A 19,504-nucleotide genomic window follows, 5' to 3' on the forward strand; every position below is an offset into this window, starting at 1 on the left:
TAGTTTACACAAACAACCATCACCTAGCAACAATTTGTGCACCTACCGACGTAGCCTATTTCTGCTTGCCTCCGTGGACCAAACCTTTTAGCCCTAAATAGCCAGGTCCGACCCTGAACCCTTTAAGTACATAAGGTTATCGATCCAACATTGAAGCCAGTGGAGCACTTCAAGAGCAAAATGATGAGACTTTGTTTGCGTGTTAACACTATCTTTCTTGTAAGCTGTTTCTTAACAACACAAATAGTAAGATTTCTCTTTGGTATTTCTCTCTACTCTTACTTGTTATCCAGTATTTTATGTCATTTATTTGGTGAAAGTTAGGCTGTGTTTTGTTCTCTACTTACTGGAGGTGTTAATCATCATCTCACCAGAACTCTGTGACCAACCCTAGTGTTCCTAGATCCCAGAGCAACTCTGTCTACTCAATCAGTGATTGGCTCTTACAGGTTTGTCATTGCATTGGATTATTTGAGCTTCTCAAATATATTTTCAATTTGCCTTGGCATATAATTTATTGTATTGTAATTGTATTTATATAGAGTTTAATGCCATGATGAGTTATTGAAGTAATTCACAGTAAGTAGCACACTGCTCCGGAGCCCAAGGTTAATGGTTTATCCAGTGGTGTTGTTGGGTATTAGGAGTTGTCACATGTTCTAAAAACAATACATCTCATGCAGGTGCTCTAGTTCGATCTGTGTTGTATTACAATTAATGCCAGTTAGATGCTATCAATAGTGGGGGATGTGTTGTTTCAGGCAAATAGTTGATAAAAAATAGTAGGATGGTGAAGGTTAGATATTGTTAAGTTTCAGAAGTAGTGTCACAAAAAAGTAGAGGCTGTGATCCATGAAATGAGGTGTAAGCCATTTTAAGAATTACAACAAAAGAGATTAAGATGGACAGGCATTTGAATGAGAGGAGGCTAATCTCGGAAATAGAAGACATGCAGAGAATAGAAGGTGAGGAGAGGATAACACTTAAGAAAGAACAGGAATCAATTGGAAGGAAGTCAGGGTCAATTTTGCATGCTGACTTTTAGAAGAACAGTGGGAGAAGGCTTTCTGAGATAGCAAGCAAGCAGTCTGAAGAAATACACTATAGAATGAAATAACATTATATATTGATCTCCATGTGTAGGGCAAACCACTTAACCATGCAGGTTCAAGTGTAAAGATCATATAAATATTAAAAATTGAATCCTCCTTGATGTCAAGCATAGCACATCACTTTTATACATATACTGGATACCAATCTTGGAACAGGGTCAGTCCTGCATAAATCGAAGTGGCATAGAAAAAATAAAAAGCTTCAGTAAATATTCTTCTCTCACTACTCTCTATTAAAGGTTGTTTCACTCAATGACACTGGCTAGAAGCATCTTGTCAATGTGCAGTTAGAATAATACCTTGTTTAGTTGCTGAATCACATGTTGTATGCGTTTTTGTGGGTGGTCACAGTGGGGTACATTAATTGTACGTATTAGTGAATCAGAGTAGTAGAAGCCTGTTCATTTTATTATAGAAGTACCTGATCTGCTCATGTGTACAAGATGAGGGTAAAGTCAGACAATGAAAGTATATTGCTGGCTGTCCTGAAGCTGGAGGGTGGAGCTCTAGACACTAAATTGGGGACAGAAGAAACAGGGCTCTGCTAAAAATTTGATTAGGTTCATTGCTGAGAAGGGGCTGCTAATCAGTCTTTTTGTACCTCTGACACTTGGTAATTGGTGGCAGTGAAGGGTGGGACAACAGTCTCTATAGTTCAGAGTGAGTAGTGTCCATTAGGTGAGGTCAGAATGTTCTCTCTTTACCGTCTGTGTGGCTGTTGATATCCAAGAGTGGAATGTTTGCACCTCTTTCTGCTTCTGTTGTGGGTACGTCAACTGGAGGTTACCTTGGTGAAGGTGTTCCACTCTGCACAAAGGCTGTGTCTGCAGAACAGCCTGCATAGTGACTTCAAAATGGTGCAAAGTGTCCTATGCATATGGGTAAGGCTCCCTAGGTGTTTCTTTCTGCAGGTCCTTTAGCAAGACGGTTGACTTTTCCAACAAAATCAAAAAGATAATCATTTTTACACTGTTCTTTAACCACAATATGAAGTCAAATTTGACACCTATTACATAGATGCTAGAACAATAACTGCACACTACTATATCACTTGACTGTAGCATCCAAGATGGACTATGACTTATTACTACAGAGAACGAGCTGAGAGGATTTTACCGCAGTAGTGCTCAAATATTCCGATAACATTTGTTTAGCATTTAAAGGCTTTACTGACGGCTGGCCTGGAACCAGCACTGCTGACCTGTCTGAATTCCTTGAACAGAAGGATTAAGTGAAAGAGAAAGGGAGCATCATTAAGTAGACTCTGTCTGTACCACAATGCCACTAGAATTATATATTCAAGGATGTGCTGATGACTGGCAGGTCCCATAAGCTCTCTCTCTCTCTCTCTCTCTCTCTCTCTCTCACTCTCTCTCTCTTTCTCTCTCACTCTCTCTCTCTGTCTCTTTCTCTCTGGTTAACCAAGGCCCACGGAACTATTCTAAAGACTAATTTAGATGAGTTTCCTTTTTGGCTTCTGTGATAGTGATTATGGACTTATTGAAGATTAGCGCCTCCAACTGGACAATGGTTCATGTGTTTTCATTTTCATTCCCTTTCAATAAATACTGAAAATGATTTGTATTCAGAGTCATAGTTTCACACATTCGGCTACTAATTGCATTGAGTGTATTGGCAACAGTGTAATTTTGTACCACTATTTTCCGATTACATATACGCAACACTGGTTACATTTTGCCTGGACATTTGGACCAACTAACCAGTGTTTTACTCTTTTTCTTCAATTGTCGGTTGTTGAAAATGCTATTTTTCTACTAATTACAAATAGGTACTGCCCATTTAATTTATTGTTCCACTCGTCAAGTAATGCAAACGTCAAAGCAAAATTACCCCAAAATAGTGAATAGCAATACATTTAGGCCCATATTTACCTTTCTTATGCAGCGCACCACAGCTAACTACCTTGCTGTGCTGCCTGAAAGGTAAAGGGCAGGAATGTGCCATATTTACCAGTATATGCCACATACCTGTTCTTCCCTAACACTGGGGCACTTTTGGCTGCGTAACGTCAATGCAGGCACCTCTGCATCATGATAAAAGGGTGCCTGCGTTGTAGGAAGGATTGTTTTTGTGCAGGAAGGGACACCTTCCTGCACAAGAACTATCTTGAGAGCCATTTTCCTCTTTCTGTGTGCGCTGCAGAATGCAGCACATATAGAAAGAGGGAAAATGAGGAGAAATAAATATATTTCTCCTCGTTGCGCCTCACCTGGGGTGGTGTAGTATTTCAACACATTTCCAGGTCTACCATTTATAGTAAATCTGGGAATGTGCTAAAATCCGTGGATGGATGCATCGGAACACCCATGCTTCACCCATGGAATTCCTTCCTGCGGCAGAGTAATGCAACACAGAAATTTGCGCTCTGTTGCGTTACTGTAGATTTATTAAGCCACTCCACGGTACACAATGTGGCCTTGCGTGGCTTGATAAATCTCATGTAGGTTCTGCGTCAACCTTGCACCCTCTTGCTTAGCATTATGGTGATGCTAAACCTTGATAAATCTGGTTTAGAATTTAGTGGGCAGGCAACTACGTCACAAACATGATGGATATCCCATCCACCATACTGCAAGTACCCTTGGATCTAATGCACTCGCAATAAGACAGACCAGGTATTTATCTCCTTTGTGGCGGAGTAACCAGGCCACTGAATTCAAAATCAGGCCCTTAGTCACACAAGGTTTGCTCCAATGCAGTCGTTTTTCTCTTTGTTTGGCTCTCTAGTGCTGAATGCTTTTCACTCTTTCCTTAAAACCTTATTTGTTGCAATAACTTTGTAAAGTGTACTGGTCGTCCTTTGATGGTGGTATGCATTTACTATAGGCATGCATTTCATGAGGGCGATGAGCAAGCCCTTTTATGGGGAACTACAAAGTGAGAACAATGTCTAGTGCAATCCATCATTACCTCTAAAATTACGAGAACATGCAAGTATGGGGTGGGAAAGAGAAATGGTGTCATTTAGGAAACGGCAATCAAAGTAGCATATTGTAAGTACATTTCTGCAGAGACAATGTGCAGTAATAGAGGCATCTTAACTAATGAATTTACTAACTTTAAAATGCTCCCTATGTATGAAAGGACAGGTGATGAAATTACACTCAACCCCCCCCCCCCCAGCTCAGAAACTGTTTGTACAATTAGGGTACCCGTCCCTCCCAATGAGAGTCTTCTCTGCAAAGTAGGTCTGTGACCAAGGTGTGGGGAAAAAGTGCCCAGTATGTGGAGGGCTATTGGAGAATAAACCTCATACATGTATATATTTTATTTCCATGCTCATGGTTCCCAGAGGACAAAATGGCTACTGCCATTGTGTAAGAATCTTGGCCCTAGACGTCACCTGGGGGCACTTAGGATTTTAAGGAGAGATTCCTCTAGGTTGGTGGTATTTGCTGTTTCAAAATACCTTATGGTTGCCTGGATCTGGTCGTTCAAAGTGTACCCAAGCAACCAACTAGGAATTGTTAAGGTAGTTATGTAACAAGGATCAGATGAGTTCTTCTCCATTTCACTCTTAATTTAATCTGAACTGCAAGTAGATAGTTCATCATGAAATGTAACCCCTGATATTTATCCATGTATATAAGATAGATCTTTAATTCATACATATTTTAGCAGTGTTTCAACTCAGATGTATAGGTCCATGTTATACACTAGCCAAAGAGCCAATTTGATAAAACCCTCACAAATGGATATGGCCCACTGCTACTTTGTTATGTATACACATGTTTATTGCTTTGAACCCATATGTGGGTGTTAGACGTACTAGCCCTTTTATTCTAACACTTGCACTGAAAAATTTGAAAATTGCACATTAAGGTGCATATTTATAAAAGCGTTGTGTCACTTTTGCACCACCTATAGTGCATGACGCAGGGCTCTCATAAAGATTTATGAAGCCATGCAAAGCCACCCTGCATGGTTTTGAGTGGCCTCATAAATCATGAGTAAGGGGATGCAACTCAAATCTCTGTGTCACCATACAGTGCACCCAGAGGGTTTTCTCGCGCAACACCCATGGAATTTGACACTGCCCCATATTTACAAATTGATGTAAACCGGTCAAAGCTTCAAATCCGGAGTCCTCCCGAGATGAGGCGTAACCAGGAGAAATATGTTAATTTCTCCTAATTCTTTAGTCTTTCCATGTGTGCAGCATTCTGAAGCACATATAGAAACAAGAAAATGACTCATAGGATTGTTTTTGTGCATGAAGGTGACTCTTCCTTCACAAAAACAATCCTGCCTGCAATGGAAGCCCCCTTTCACCATGTTCAAACGGTGCATACGTTGACACTAGGCTGCCAAAATGACACCAGTGCAGGCAGAAAAGACAGGAATGCACTGTATTGCTTAAATACAGTGCATGCCTGCACTTTCACTTTGGCGTAGAGCAGTGCAGCAAGCTGCTTTGTTGCGCTGCTCTTTGTCAAAATGCCATAAATGAGGCCCTAAGTCTTTAGAATTCACAGTTATTTACTAAGTCTTTAGAATTTACTATTTGCACATCCATTTGGGTGGAAAAGATCCTGGTGAGGACACTAGTTAAATCTACACTTTATTATTCAAACATCTGCACAGGCTAGTGTATAAGGTACCCCAGGAACAGCAGGATGTGTCCCGTGTTTAGTGGAAATAGAGAATCTGCTGATGGGTTATGTGAAAAATTGGGACTTTAGTGCATAATGTTTTGCACTTTGGAAATTTTGGGATGTACGTATATGGCATCTATAGTACCAATTGGTTTTGTTTGTATTTGCACTTTTATGATCTTGGATTATCGAAATAAAGTCTTATGATGATGATGAAACAGCTCAACCCATTTCGCAGCACTGCATTTTGACATCAAGGTTCAATTTTCCAACTAGCATTATAGATCGCATTCATAAGTACCCCAAGTAGTGTGTGACACTTCCATCCATTTCTGGCCTTGTAGCTCAGAACATTGTGCATCATTGGCGCTATGGGTTTGGACCTTAACATACTAGTAAAATAGTAAAATGTCAGAATAGCAGGTGTCAAACATGACCTGGTGTTGCCTAGTGGACATGCTCATTTAGTGTGATACAAGATATGGTGCATCGCAAGGGTACTCTGTTCTCAATAGATGTCTGGTGTTTTCAGATCTTGCTCTCTAACCCTATAAAGCATCACTAAGCCACGGAGGACCCAATCAACACCAGGGACACAGAGAAAGTGGGATGCATTATCTATTTTATTACACATTATTTAGATGAGACAGCAGGACCACAGTAGAGTGTTGGTCAATCACACGCATATCTGAATCTGTAAGCTGAGTCCTTGAATTAAGAGCCAGGAAAGAGAAGAATCAAGCAATTAACATTCAATTCTGTTCAGAATCTTCCAGGTGATGTAGATACCCGGCCAGGCGTTACTAAAAGGAAATTACAGAAAATAGCAAATAATTGATTTGTGTGAAATAATAGAAGTACATACATACCTAAAGAAACTACTCAATGAAACACCAACAATCTCAGCATCAGTCAGTTCTCAATGCCTCCTTCGTCAACCAGCATTTAAATTTTTGTACGTGTGTGTGTCTGTGTGTGTATTCTAACACTCCCATACCAAACCATTTTGATGCTCTTTAGAGAGCACCAACGACCAACGACATTGATGAAAATTTAGCTAGTTTTTCTTGCTTTTATTGCACAAAACGCAGTAGTTTTAAAATATTTTTTATCATAAGGGTGATGTCAAACACATACTTTTTTCCCATTATTTCAGGTTTACCAAAACTCCTTGAAGTATTGATTGTATCCAACTGCAGGCTTGTCTATGATTTTTTTCCCCTCAACTGTTAGCATACCAGTGATTTTAGACAATTACTGTCTAATCCACACTTCTAAACTTTACTACAGTACTTTTTTAAATTTGAGTCTTCATAAAAGCCCTGAAATTTCCAATTGCTCTTAAGGCCCATTGTTAGCTGTTCCTCCTTGAATGCATTTCCAAAACGTCTTGCTTTACAATTCACAATGCACATCTTAAAACAGCAAAACAACAGCATTCACTGAAACGCCGCCTTCTGAACATCATATTTAAACATTTACATCACGTTTTACTAAAGACAAACCAAACCCTACAATGCTATACTGAAATAACTGCACTCAAATAAGCCCGGGCGTAGTTCTCCGCTTCGCCCACGGAGTGTACGTAGCGCTGCCTGCGTGCCGCCCGCCGCCCGCCTCCCGCCCGCCCTCCTTTTAAAATAAGGTAAACTATGATAAAAAAATAAAATAAAAATGCCTTACCTGCGCAGCGTCCGGGGGCTCCGTCTTCCTCGTTGACGACAACTTCTTTTCACAAATGTGCATGCGCGGACGCCCGCGCATGCGCATTTCTTGCGAGAAAAGAAGTTGTCAACGAGGAAGAGGGAGCCCCGGGACGCCGTGCTGCAGGTAAGGCATTTTATTTTATTTTTTTATCATAGTTTAACTTATTTTAAAAGGAGGGCGGGCGGGAGGCGGGCGGCGCGTAGTGGGGCTACGCGGAGCGCGTGAGTGTGCATAGATTTGGCCACACTACGCGATGCTCCACGTAGCCCCACTATGCCCACTACGCCCAGGGTTACACTCAAAAGACTTGTTTCTATTTAAATTGTTTTTTTTTTTAAATATATCACAATTGCTATGTAATCCTGTTTAAAATATCCAATTAATTTACAAAATACATAACAATTGACATTTGGGCTATGTCTGCTGCCCAGATCCTCTCTGAAAGGCCTGAAAACCTAATGGTTATGTAGTACTCAAAGTTGCTTAAAAGTTAAGAGACATCGGACCTGAATACAAGTAAGGAGGAACACATTTAATGCATGCTTTTATTCATTAATTTCGCTCCACCATATTAAAACAGGTTAGGTTTTCCCACATTTAGTGTTACCCGATGTGGAAGAGCTTGACCTGATTTTTGCAGCATGTAAAACTGACCTGAAAAATATCATGAGAATTTTTCTGTAGTAGCCAAGTCACATTCCCCTTTTTCTCTATGAGGGGAAACATACATGTTGTCCCTTGTTAGAAAATAAATCCCACCCAATCTACCCACCACCTTCAACCACTTCCCATCCTATGTGTGAGCCCCTGCATACATTTACCACCTGGTCAAAGAAATAACCCATGCAGTTGCGACTTCCATATGATGTTATAACTAAACAAATTGCCCTCAAATCGTTATTACCCATGCCATGGATCTAAACTGATTTTACTACTTTGTAATGGTGCTATGACGTGAATTTACCACGTGCTAAATCCATTCCAGTACCATATTACTCCTAATTAGTTCCACAGACTGATGTTTCATCAACACCTGCTGTTGTCCACACAAATATTCCACAGTGGCACATATATTTTCTGGCTCCACCTTAGAACATCTGTGCACTGAGCCACATGGCTGAAAAGGGCTGTAATCTTTTTTTCCGTGGCAAAGAATTCTTAGAATATAAAACGTATCTATACAAATTCAATGGTACATACACATTGGGTGCAACCAGTTCAATATAATGAAGGTATACGATAGTTGACTTTGTAAATGTGGAAGCAGTGTTTATATTCAAGGTGAATAAAACCACTAGTAACAGCGAAGCTCATTGCAGATGAAAAACAATACTCTATCAACACTATGAACATATCACCTCAATATTAGCATGTGCTTGGGAAATGCATCTAAAGTAAGTTTGGAGTAATCTTCAAGGAGACCACAAAGTTTACACTAAATGTAGATTATTGTGGATTGGGTGAGGGGATTGCTTCTTGCTCTGAATTGTTAAAGTCCAGAACTGTATCACATCACATCCATGGATCCAGTGACATTAATTCATACAGGCTGTATTGAAATGTGTTTTTCTTCAATCAAGTGGTACTCTGAACAGAGCTCAGCAAAGTGAAAACAATACCCACTCCAGCTCTGGATTTAAACCAGTGAAAATGGATGCTACCTTAAACAGTGCATTGTAATACACATAGTAAAATAAAGGGTTTTTTACCGGCACTCATAAGCTCTGCAGAAGGAAAAGTAAAGGAACAAGTTAGAATCAATGTCACTTCACAGACATAGATAATTTTGGAAATATGGTTAAAAGAAACGTTTATTTTACCAAGAAGCCTCCACTGTGACCACCCTGCAAATGGAAATATTAAGAGATCAGGGTCATTGATAGAAATCCTTACTTGGTAAATCTATTATAAAACAGACACAATCTTTGTTTTCCTTACACTTCATTTGAAGAATTATTTTCATATGAAGTGTGGCTTTCAAAATGTATTCCCATCAGAGAAGCAGTTCCCAAAGTGAGACACACAGACCTATTCCTTGCAGCATAACATATCATTACACTGTTGCTGCTCTTTCATTAAACATGATACTCTTTGGTCCTCTTCCTTTCTGTATGTACTTTGTGAGAGGTTCACCAAAGCACCATTAGCACCCTTTCCCCTATCCAGCATCTCAACAGGCCTTAACAAACCTTGAATTCTGACATTTTTCTCTTTCATACTTTAAATCTCACTGATTAAGAGACCAAGAATCTGAAAGTATTCAGTATTAAACATAGAGGAGCAATTGATGTACTCTATTAGACCACACTTTATTATTCTTATTTCTTGGGGCGTTTCATCAAGCAGGGGCTGAGAAAAAGGAAGGTTCCGAAAAGTATGTTTCCCATGTTAATTCCCATTGAGTCTTAAGACATGCCTGCAGCTCGAACCACTGGACGGAAAAATGGGTGCATGAGTGTCTGAGTGGATCTGAACTGGGTTTATAAGTGTCTCAGAGGATCTGCAAGTGGATTCATGAGTGTCGGAGCACATTTGTGAGTGGGAGCGTCAGTCTCAGAGTGGGTCTGTAACTAGACTTGCGAGTGTTTGAGTAGGTCTGTCAGAGGATTAATAAATGACTCAGTGGCTCTTTGAATGGGTGTATGAGTTTTGAGTGGGTCTGTGATTGGATCCTCGACTGTTGGCTTAAGGATTTGTGATTAATCATGAAATTGTCGTGAATTAGTCGCAATCACTGATAAACAAATTAGAATTTCCTTAATTTTCACAACAACTACTTAACAGACTTACACCAGATAACTGAAAGCATGATCTGTGAATCAAAATCTACCTTCCTTCCAAACTCGGTGTAATTCTGTTGATGAAAAAACTCTCAGGATTGTTTGTGTGTAGGTAGGTGCACAAAAACTCCTCTGCATGCAACAAAGGCACCCTAGCACCATGGTGGAAAGGTGCCAGCATTGGCGCTTGGCAGACAAAACAGCACCAGTACAATGGGTTAGGATAGAATTGCGCTGTATTGGATGAATACTGTGCGTTTCCACCCTTTACCTCTGGTGTGGCGCAGCAAGGTGATTAGCTGCACAGCGCTGCATCACAAACTCTAAAAAATGGCCCTTCTACTGGATAGTCAGTCCACAACTAGAGTGAGGATCTCTTGAGCTCTTGTCCAATGAGTGTGTATTCATGTGCTACAAGAGACCTCACTCATTTGAAAAGGCCACTGGATGATGCAGTACTTGACATCAATCTTGTTTAGATGAACAACATATTATTTTAATTACATTATTTTTATTCTGTTTATAAGTGAAACGATGAACAGAGTCACTTCCACAAAGGGCCAGAATTTTGCGGACAGAGGTGAATCCATTGGTATAACAGACTACATTGCACCTACCATAGCGAGGGTCCTCTGCCCACCAGGTTTAGAGGTGTCCGTCAGCCCAGCAGGCATTTCTTAACATTGTCAAGAACTGCTATGGCAGCAGTCCCTGTTACAGTATTAAAATTATGTTACCCTTCATTAAACTTTTTACATGTTTTAGTTTTTTCAAAAAAGAAATCTCAAAGCAGAATTTTGTCTACCACATGTTGGGAGTTGTCTCCTATGCTATGGGGGTCATTTTGCAGTTGTCACTGCCACTTATTACCAAGCTTTACTTGGTGGTTAGAGACAGTGAAAACTGTCCATTTGATTCTGAATCTGGTGGGCAGTCGAATTGCCAAACTGTAGAAATTTCTCACTCCATTGGGCCGTCAGAAGAGCACATCAGTGAAGCTCCATCTCAATTTTCTAAAGCGATATAGAAAAACAGCTGTAAGGTATTCTACCAAATTTGACAAAAATATATATCTATACCTATATCTATATGAATCTATATCTATATGTCTATATATTATCTCTCTCTCTTTGTCTCTCTCTCTCTCTATATATATGTGTGTGTGACATAAATCCTGTCTTTAGTAAAATGTATTTCAATTTCTATTTTATATAATGTATAAAATCAATTTCGATAATTTTATAAGGAAGGAATATACAGTAATTGCACAGGTAGCATATGTGTATAAGTTATGCAATTTTGTTTTGTATTTAATAAGAGAACAAAGAAAATGGAAGTATTTCTTTTCAACCTGTGCCTATGTGCGTGGTACCCATGGCAGTATAAAGTAACTTTGTAATGGTGTCTACGCTTTGTGAGCAAGGTGGTTGTACCATCGAAATGCCATAGGTTTTAGGGACGTTATAGTTAGTTGGATATTTCACTCATACAAAACCAAAGAAATTTGGCCATTATAGGTAGTAGAGCTAACTATAACTCACACCCCCGCAATTCACTGCTGATGACGTCACATACTACATCACTCATGACATGGTCAGTGACATCACTGATGACATCACTGATGCCATCACATATGACATCACTGATGACATAATCCAGTGAATGTGTGTTTCTTTAAAGTTTAAATATGTTTTAAATATATATATATATATATATATATATATATATATATATATATATATATATATATATATATATATATATATATATATATATATATATATACATATATATATATATATGCTAAGGTGTATTGAAGAATGAGTGGGTGTATAAGTGTCTGAATGGATAAGGCTGCATGGGTTGGTGAATAGCTACATGAGTGTCTATATGGGTAATTGATTGGTTGTCTAAGTATATGTATGGGTGCCTGAGTGTTTGTGTGGGTGGCGGGTGAATCTGTGCATAGATGTGTGAGTGGGTGATCAACTGGGTGTATGGATTCAAGAGTGCATCTGTGATGGACTGTATGAGTAGGCGAGTATGTGTATGGGTGTGTTGGTGAGTAAATGAATGTCTCAGTGGTACATGTGTGAGTAATTACATATGTGAAAGGTAGTATATGTGAGTGTTGGAATATATAAATGACTACAAGTGAGAGTGGGTGAATGTGAGAGTGGCTGTATGGATGTGTGCTTGTATCAGTAATTGTATAAGAGCATAAGTATGTGTTAATATCTGTTTGAGTAAGTGAGGTGGTGTGTGTATAACTGTATAGGTGAGTAAATGGGAGTGTGATTAATTATTTGCATGACTGACTAGGTGTCTGAGTAACTCTATGGGTGATTGGCAGTGTGTGAGTGTCTATATAGGTGTATGAGTGCATATGATAGTCCTGTACTGATGAGTGACTGAAAGTATGAGTGACTGTATGGGTGAGTGAGTAGATTGGTATGTAGAGCTAAGAATCAGTGAGTGGGTATGTAGTTATTGGTGTTGGAGTGTCTATGGTTTTGATATTGTAGTCTGTATTTTGGAGTGGGCGTATCAAAGATTTTATTAGGGTTTGAGGAGGTGCATCAGATTATCACATGGATGATGTCATCAGTGATGTCATCAGTGATGTCAATGACCATGTTATAAGTGATTTAATATGTGACATCATCATCAGTGCTTTGCGGGGCGCAAGTTATAGTTACCTCTATTAAGTATAACGGACAAATTTCTCTGGTTTTGTACGAGTAAAATGTCCAACTAACTATAACATCCCTGAAACCTATGGTTTTTTCAGTGAATTTCTAAGGTTTATTAAATGCTAATTTCTAACTATAATGTGCCTGAAACCTATGGTTTTTTCAGTGAGTTTCAAATGTTTTTTAAATGCTAATTTCTAACTATAACATCCCTGAAACCTATGGTTTATTTAGTGAATTTCAAAGGTTATTTAAATGCTAATTTCTAACTATAACCTCCCTGAGACCTATGTTTTTTTAGTGAAAAAAAATAAATAATATATATATATATATAAATATATATATATATATATAGAGAGAGAGAGAGAGAGAGAGAGAGAAAGAGAGAGAGAGAGAGATGTATATAAATACACATTTAGAAAATAGGAGAAGGAAAGAAATTAGATCAGAAAAATACTGCCACTTCCAGAGCCATAAAACCAGTGCAAGAGAGCCAATGGCTGAAGTTCTCTGTTTGTAGCCATGATGCCATTCAGTGTGGGGAAATGGGTCGCTGATTTCAGACACTGGCTTTGGTACCAAATGAGTCCCAGCACTTTTCTGATCATAGGCACATCCACTTGAAAATAAGAGCACTTCAGCGACAGGACTGGTGGGCCAGTTGTTCAGTTTTCCAATTTTTCCAATGGTTTCTTTCCTTCTCACCCTTTTATTGTAATTGTCTTTAGAGCACACTATAGCTCCCCAGAGAGCGCTGAAGGCTGCTTGCCTGCCATTTATTTAATCTGCAGTGCACCGCATCCTGCGAAGCCACAGCCTTTAGTCCAGGCGGCCGTCATGGTATGGTATTATCCATAATTACACTGTATTACCATTCGAAGATGGTCAACACATTGGTTCGGGGCGGCCAGGGCTTAAAATGTGGTGAAAAATGAGGTGGAGTTTCGTAAAGGAGAGTGGCCTTGGAAATTATGGGTCTGACTGATCTTCCTTTCACAACTCATTCATATGCAGTCTGTTAGACACTTGTGCCCTTTTTCTCTTCAAATCTTTAGAAATCCCCATGTGCACATCTTACACCCTATCTCTTTCCTCTTCAACACCATCCTTTCACTCTACTCTGACTGTATACTTCTTCAGTCTCCATCACTTTACCATCCCAGCACACACATACAAATAGCCCCCACTCACCTCTAGGCACTGTATTTGCCCATATTTTGACCTTTGTTTTATCTCCTTCACACAAGTTTGCAAAGAATCACAGTTATGCAACAGACATACGTGACTAATAATATTTGCTCTCTGCAGAGAGGCCAAGGATTGGATGTCCATGTATTGTGAGCACCTTTTCACCCATTTACAGCCCCTGTGAGGAACTCTCACTTTCCTCAGCCTCGACTGCAAAACTATCAATCGTAGTCCATTATAAACATACGGATGCAACTCAGCTCAAAGTTTACAATATACAGAGTATTATGTTTCAAAAAACTACAGAAACATAACATCAAAAATAACAAAAACTTGTAGTGAATGGACGATAAAGTAAAATATGTAAAATATTTAAAAAACAGAAAATAAGTTGCTGACTTCGATTACAATACCATGTTTTAAATTAATTGCCCAGAAATCGATCAGTGTTTTTGTCTGTAAAGTTAAGGGCATACCTAAAGGCCCCAGTGAGGACCCATTTCTATGTTAGCGTTTAACCACTACCAGGTCTGAGACTCAGAGTTACTCTGCCCTCATAAAGCTCTGGTGGCAGCCATGAAGGAACTTCAAAACTATCAAATACCATGCACAAAACCATTGTAAGATGCCTACCTGCAGATAGGTTTATTTGTATTTATTGAAAGCTCATGTTTGTCCTATGTTTATTCTTTCAATTTATCTTGCATAAGTGTTGGAGTCTGTCTGGAAACTTTCTGTAGCTATATAAGGGTGGGAATGCACAAATGAGTCAATGGATGGATGAATGCATGAGCGCTAAGTTGGGCAACAGAGTGCTAGCATGATGAGTTTTTGAAAGCCTAGACTCATTATTTCTTAGGAGGCAATAATTTAAAAGACAGGCGTACTAGCATCCACAATCCTTTTATTTTGTTTTTGAATTTTAGATTTCTTTGTGTTTTCCTCTTCTCTCAATGCCACCCCTATTTTAACAACCCCCCTGCGCACACACTTCTTCCTACGTTCCTCCTCTTCTCAGCTCCCTCGCCCCTACCTCTCCCCTCTTTCACTGTGTACTCTGTGTCTCGACTTCCTTCCCCTGCCCATGCCCAGCCTCTTTCATCTTCCCCTCCCACACCGCCTCCCCTCTGCCCATCCATCCATTACCAGCAGCTGGTCCAAGAGAAGCTACTGTCTCCGGAGCTTGGCCTGGAGGGATGCTGCTGTGCCCAGACCTCCCAGAACAGCTACTGCACACCCTCACCAGCGACTGACCTTCCCTCCCCCCACCCGCCTCCCGCCGGGGTACCCGGGGGAAAGTCTTCATCCACCGCCTTTGTGCGCTGCGCGGACGTCGCTCCATTTCTTATCTCTCCTGCAGCTAGCTACCTGATGACTCCAGGGGCTGGAGGCATCTTCAGCGCCACCCCCTCCCCCACTGGCACCATCCATCATCTTAGCTAGAAAGAGCCGAGAAAACACAGCCCTGGGGCACTTTCCACAACTTCCAGGTCAGAAACTGATCCTGTGGCAGACAACCACTAACTTTTAAACCATTTATATAGCGCCAACAGAACGGTATCTCAAGGCTGAGAGCTGACGTTAGCATTAAAGCACTTTGGTGCTTCGTGGGCCGCCACAGAATGGCAAGTTGGCCGGATTCCAATCTGCGGTTGTATCAGCACCTCCGCAGCAGGCGCAATAACCCAGCTGGCATCCATGAACGATCTCTCCTTTGGTTAAGTCATTACTGAAATTAGTTTCATATCACATCTATAGGCAACAAATATCCACATGTTTCTGCTTTTCTTCCTATAAAGCCCTTGTCTTTACTACTTTACATAAAAAGCACTCTCCTACCTAGTGCTCAACTCCACCAAGATCCTCTACTTCCCAGCTAGATCAGCCTCCTATGCACTTGACTGACATCTTGACAACATCCAGGAACCTTGGAGTACAATTTACCGTCAAATAGAGACTGGCATCATTCTCTACAAGAACCTTAACAGAGTCATACCTTCACTGCTCAATAACGAGAACATTTTCCAATATCTCCTTTTTTATGCTAATTTGCTACTGATAAATATAGTGGTCTCCAGTAGGCTGGACCACCACAATTCCCAACTGGTGGAATTTTCACATATTCATTTTTTTCTCCCTAATCAAATTATACATTATTTCAACATGAATCTTCAACGTCTGCCAAGACACACACAATCCTCATCACACCAACATCAAGTAAGTGGACAGATGGTAGACAAATCACTTGCATGGTACAGTAAAAAGAATCCAGCCTGGTGTCTCAAGCCATGAACAGTACATCTCCATCCTACCCCTCACAATCTATGAGGCAATGCCTTCCATTCCACTCAGCCAACCTTTACCTGCTTACTCAAATCCCCCTTTGCTCCTCCTAAATTCATATATTTCAAGCTCTCTGCCACTTCATTGAAACATTTATTCTAGCTTCAATCCATCCCCTCCCTCAATTAGTTGAAAAACTCAAATCATGTCCACCTGGTTCAAGAATGATAATGCCAGAATAATCTCTCTCCTCTTCCCACAAATACTGCATTGCATAAATATATACCTAATGACAATCTTAGTCAACACGTCTACCAACACCTCCCACACATAAAGTTCTTTAGGGGCCCATTAAAGGATATGAGAATACTACAATGCTCATTGGTTAGCCAGAATGCCCTTATTACATTGTTTGTCTTGTAGAGCATGTATCTGGAGGTCACCCACCTGGCTTCTATCACCACAATTTCTTTGAGTTACCGAGCAATGCTGTGTTCTGGTCTTTGGCACTGCATTTCCAACTATGCACACAACTTCTGTTAGGACAGGTATCTACTCCAGTCAACTAATGGACAAAATAAAATAAATACTCCTGCTTTCTACCACAGCAAATGTATGCGTTTCCACAATGGAACGCAGCCTGTGGAGGACACTTCTGCAGGCGCATCACCAAGAAACAGTGAAAACCCTGTAAGCAACAAACTTGCAAATGCAGAAATTCCATTGTACGCTAGTTTTTCTGTTTTCATAAGTGCACCTCAGATGCCCCTCACTCCACCTGGCCAGGTGGCTGGGCTGATATTTATTCTACTCAATAATATCCAACAATGCTGGGTTGATATGTATCAGGTCTGACATATCCCTCTCAATTACGCGTTTGTCCCCTTACCAGATACTAATGTGCGGATGTTGATTCTTACAGAACCAAAATCCACATGTCGATCAGTAAGCCTGCCGAAGTTTATTGTACAAAAACCAGAGGAGTGCCATTAGCTGTGAAAACTCCTAAATGCAATGTGTACCGGAATAGAAATTACTGTACAATACCTCAACTGCAATACGCAACAAGTTTTTCTCTGCACACTTGCCCCTGATACACATGCAGTCTCTCTACATGCCCCCCAGACACACATGCAGTCTCTCAACATGCCCTCCAGACACACATGCAGTTTTTACACATGCCCCCTGACACACATGCAGTCTTTACACATGCCCCCGACACACATGCAGTCTTCATGCATGCCCCCTAACACATATGCAGTCTTCACACATGCACCCTCTTGCTTTGAGCATGCTGAGCATTTCAGATCTCACACTCCAAACTGTCAGCAGAGTAACACACAATGAGAGCAAACCCTGCAGAATGCGAAGAAGGCCCACTTAGTCTCCCATATCGCACAGATAATCATTGGCCTTGGCTGAATGAGGGCCACTGAAGGATCTGGAGGCTCCTGGAAGCTGTGCCCTTTGTACACTCCAGTCTCTTACACACATTTACACATGCTCCTCACAACTGCTGTTTCTGCAGATGTCCCACACACTTTCCCACATTATCTCCATACATACCCTAAGCACCACTACCTACGCTGCCTCTACTCGTGCTTCTCTCTGTATACCCTTGTCACACACCCTCGTACTGCCTCTACCTGCCCCTAACTCCTTAAACACACTGCCTCTATACCTCCCTCATACTGCATGCACCTGCCCCTCACACACCTGTTCACACTGCCTCTACACCTCCCTCACACTGCATGCACCTGCCCATTGCACACCTGCTCACACTGCCTCTACACCTCCCTCACACTGCATGCACCTGCCCCTCGCACACCTGCTCACACTGCCTCCACATCTCCCTCACACTGCATGTACCTGCCCTCGCACACCAGCTCACACTGCCTTTACATCTCCCTCACACTGCATGCAACTGCCCTCACACACCTGCCACAAACAGCCTTTATGTTTCCCTCACACTGCATGCACCTGCCCCTCGCACACCTGTCACAAACTGCCTCTATGTTTCCCTCACACTGCATGCACCTGCCCCTCGCACACTGCCTCTACACCTGCTCACACTCCATGCACCGGCCCCTAGCACTCACACTGCCGCTACACGTCCCTCATACTCCTCACTCTGTACGCACCTTCAACTCACACTCTTACTCATAATACCTCTACACGTCCCTCATGCCCCTGCACATTCTGCCATGGCAAGCACCAGAAGCTTGCAAGCTCGGGTGACATTACCCCTCAACACTGCTCGCAGACTCTGGGTTATGGTAAAGCCTGTTCACATCAATCTGTACAGATAGAAGGGCGCAAACATGAAGTCATCTCCAGACAGAGGGGCGCTTCTGAGAAGAAGAAGGGAGCGCTGCTGCGAGCAGTCACGGTAGCCTCTGCTGCCCACCCACAGCTGTGTGCCCCACACTCCCCGCCGCCCCGCAGCCAACCCTGCCCCAGGATTTACCTGCACACTGTGATCAGGTTCTTCCACTCCACTGTCGCATTCCTGCTGATGCTCTTTTTGCGGAAGAAGCTGAGGCTCAGGGAAGCCATCTCGGACCGCAGCCTTTGTTTCTGGCGCTGGTGCGCTACCTCCTCCCTGGCTGGTGGAAGGGCGTGATACCTCAGCGCTGAGAGGCAATGGCTAGCACGAGGCGGGGGCTGGAGTGGTTCACTGGTGTTTGGAGGAGCCCCTGCCGAGCACTGCTTTGTGCGGGCTCCCACCCGCAGGGCAACACAGACAGGTTCTTCTCTGATGCTCCCTCTACACACCAGCTAATCCCCGGGACTTGTCAGGTGTCCCTCCTCAGCACTCAAGTGCTTTTTTCACTGTTATTACATCCAAGCAGCAGGTTTGAAACACAGTTTTGAGTGAGCTACCTTTCAACAGCATTAGTGATGCACTAACCGCTCAACACATTCAATGTCTACCACAAGCAGCCCAGGATCCTACTGCGGACAGGTCATCTTCGCTATACTGATCAGTTGGCAGTTATTGAGTACTGTGCTTGCTCTGCAAGGGTCCAAATACTGAGGTTGCTTTTTCATTCTGGGATTGCCCCCGGGACATGGCCCGCCTGGGGGCCTCATTAAAATGAAGCACGGGAGTCTGCACTTCATTT

The 19,504-nt window shown here is 41.6% G+C and overlaps 1 protein-coding gene across 2 annotated transcripts in view; it reads right to left on the minus strand.

The window, feature by feature from the left end:
- Positions 1 to 6,333: 6,333 nt before the first annotated feature.
- LOC146811213 (uncharacterized) overlaps positions 6,334 to 19,504 on the minus strand; it is a 63,541-nt gene continuing 50,370 nt past the window's right edge. Inside the window, exons 16-18 of one of the 2 annotated variants that reach the window (XM_085618246.1) lie at positions 9,256 to 9,279; positions 9,145 to 9,159; positions 6,334 to 6,531 (exon numbers count right to left, since the gene is read on the minus strand). In XM_085618246.1, coding sequence (XP_085474372.1) covers positions 9,151 to 9,159; positions 9,256 to 9,279 — 33 coding nt within the window. In that variant the 3' untranslated portion in view covers positions 6,334 to 6,531; positions 9,145 to 9,150. The remainder of the gene's footprint in view (positions 6,532 to 9,144; positions 9,160 to 9,255; positions 9,280 to 19,504) is intronic. The other variant, XM_085618247.1, reaches the window with a different exon arrangement.

Source organism: Triturus cristatus, chromosome 7, assembly GCF_964204655.1.
Source record: "Triturus cristatus chromosome 7, aTriCri1.1, whole genome shotgun sequence".
NCBI classification, from domain to species: domain Eukaryota; kingdom Metazoa; phylum Chordata; class Amphibia; order Caudata; family Salamandridae; genus Triturus; species Triturus cristatus.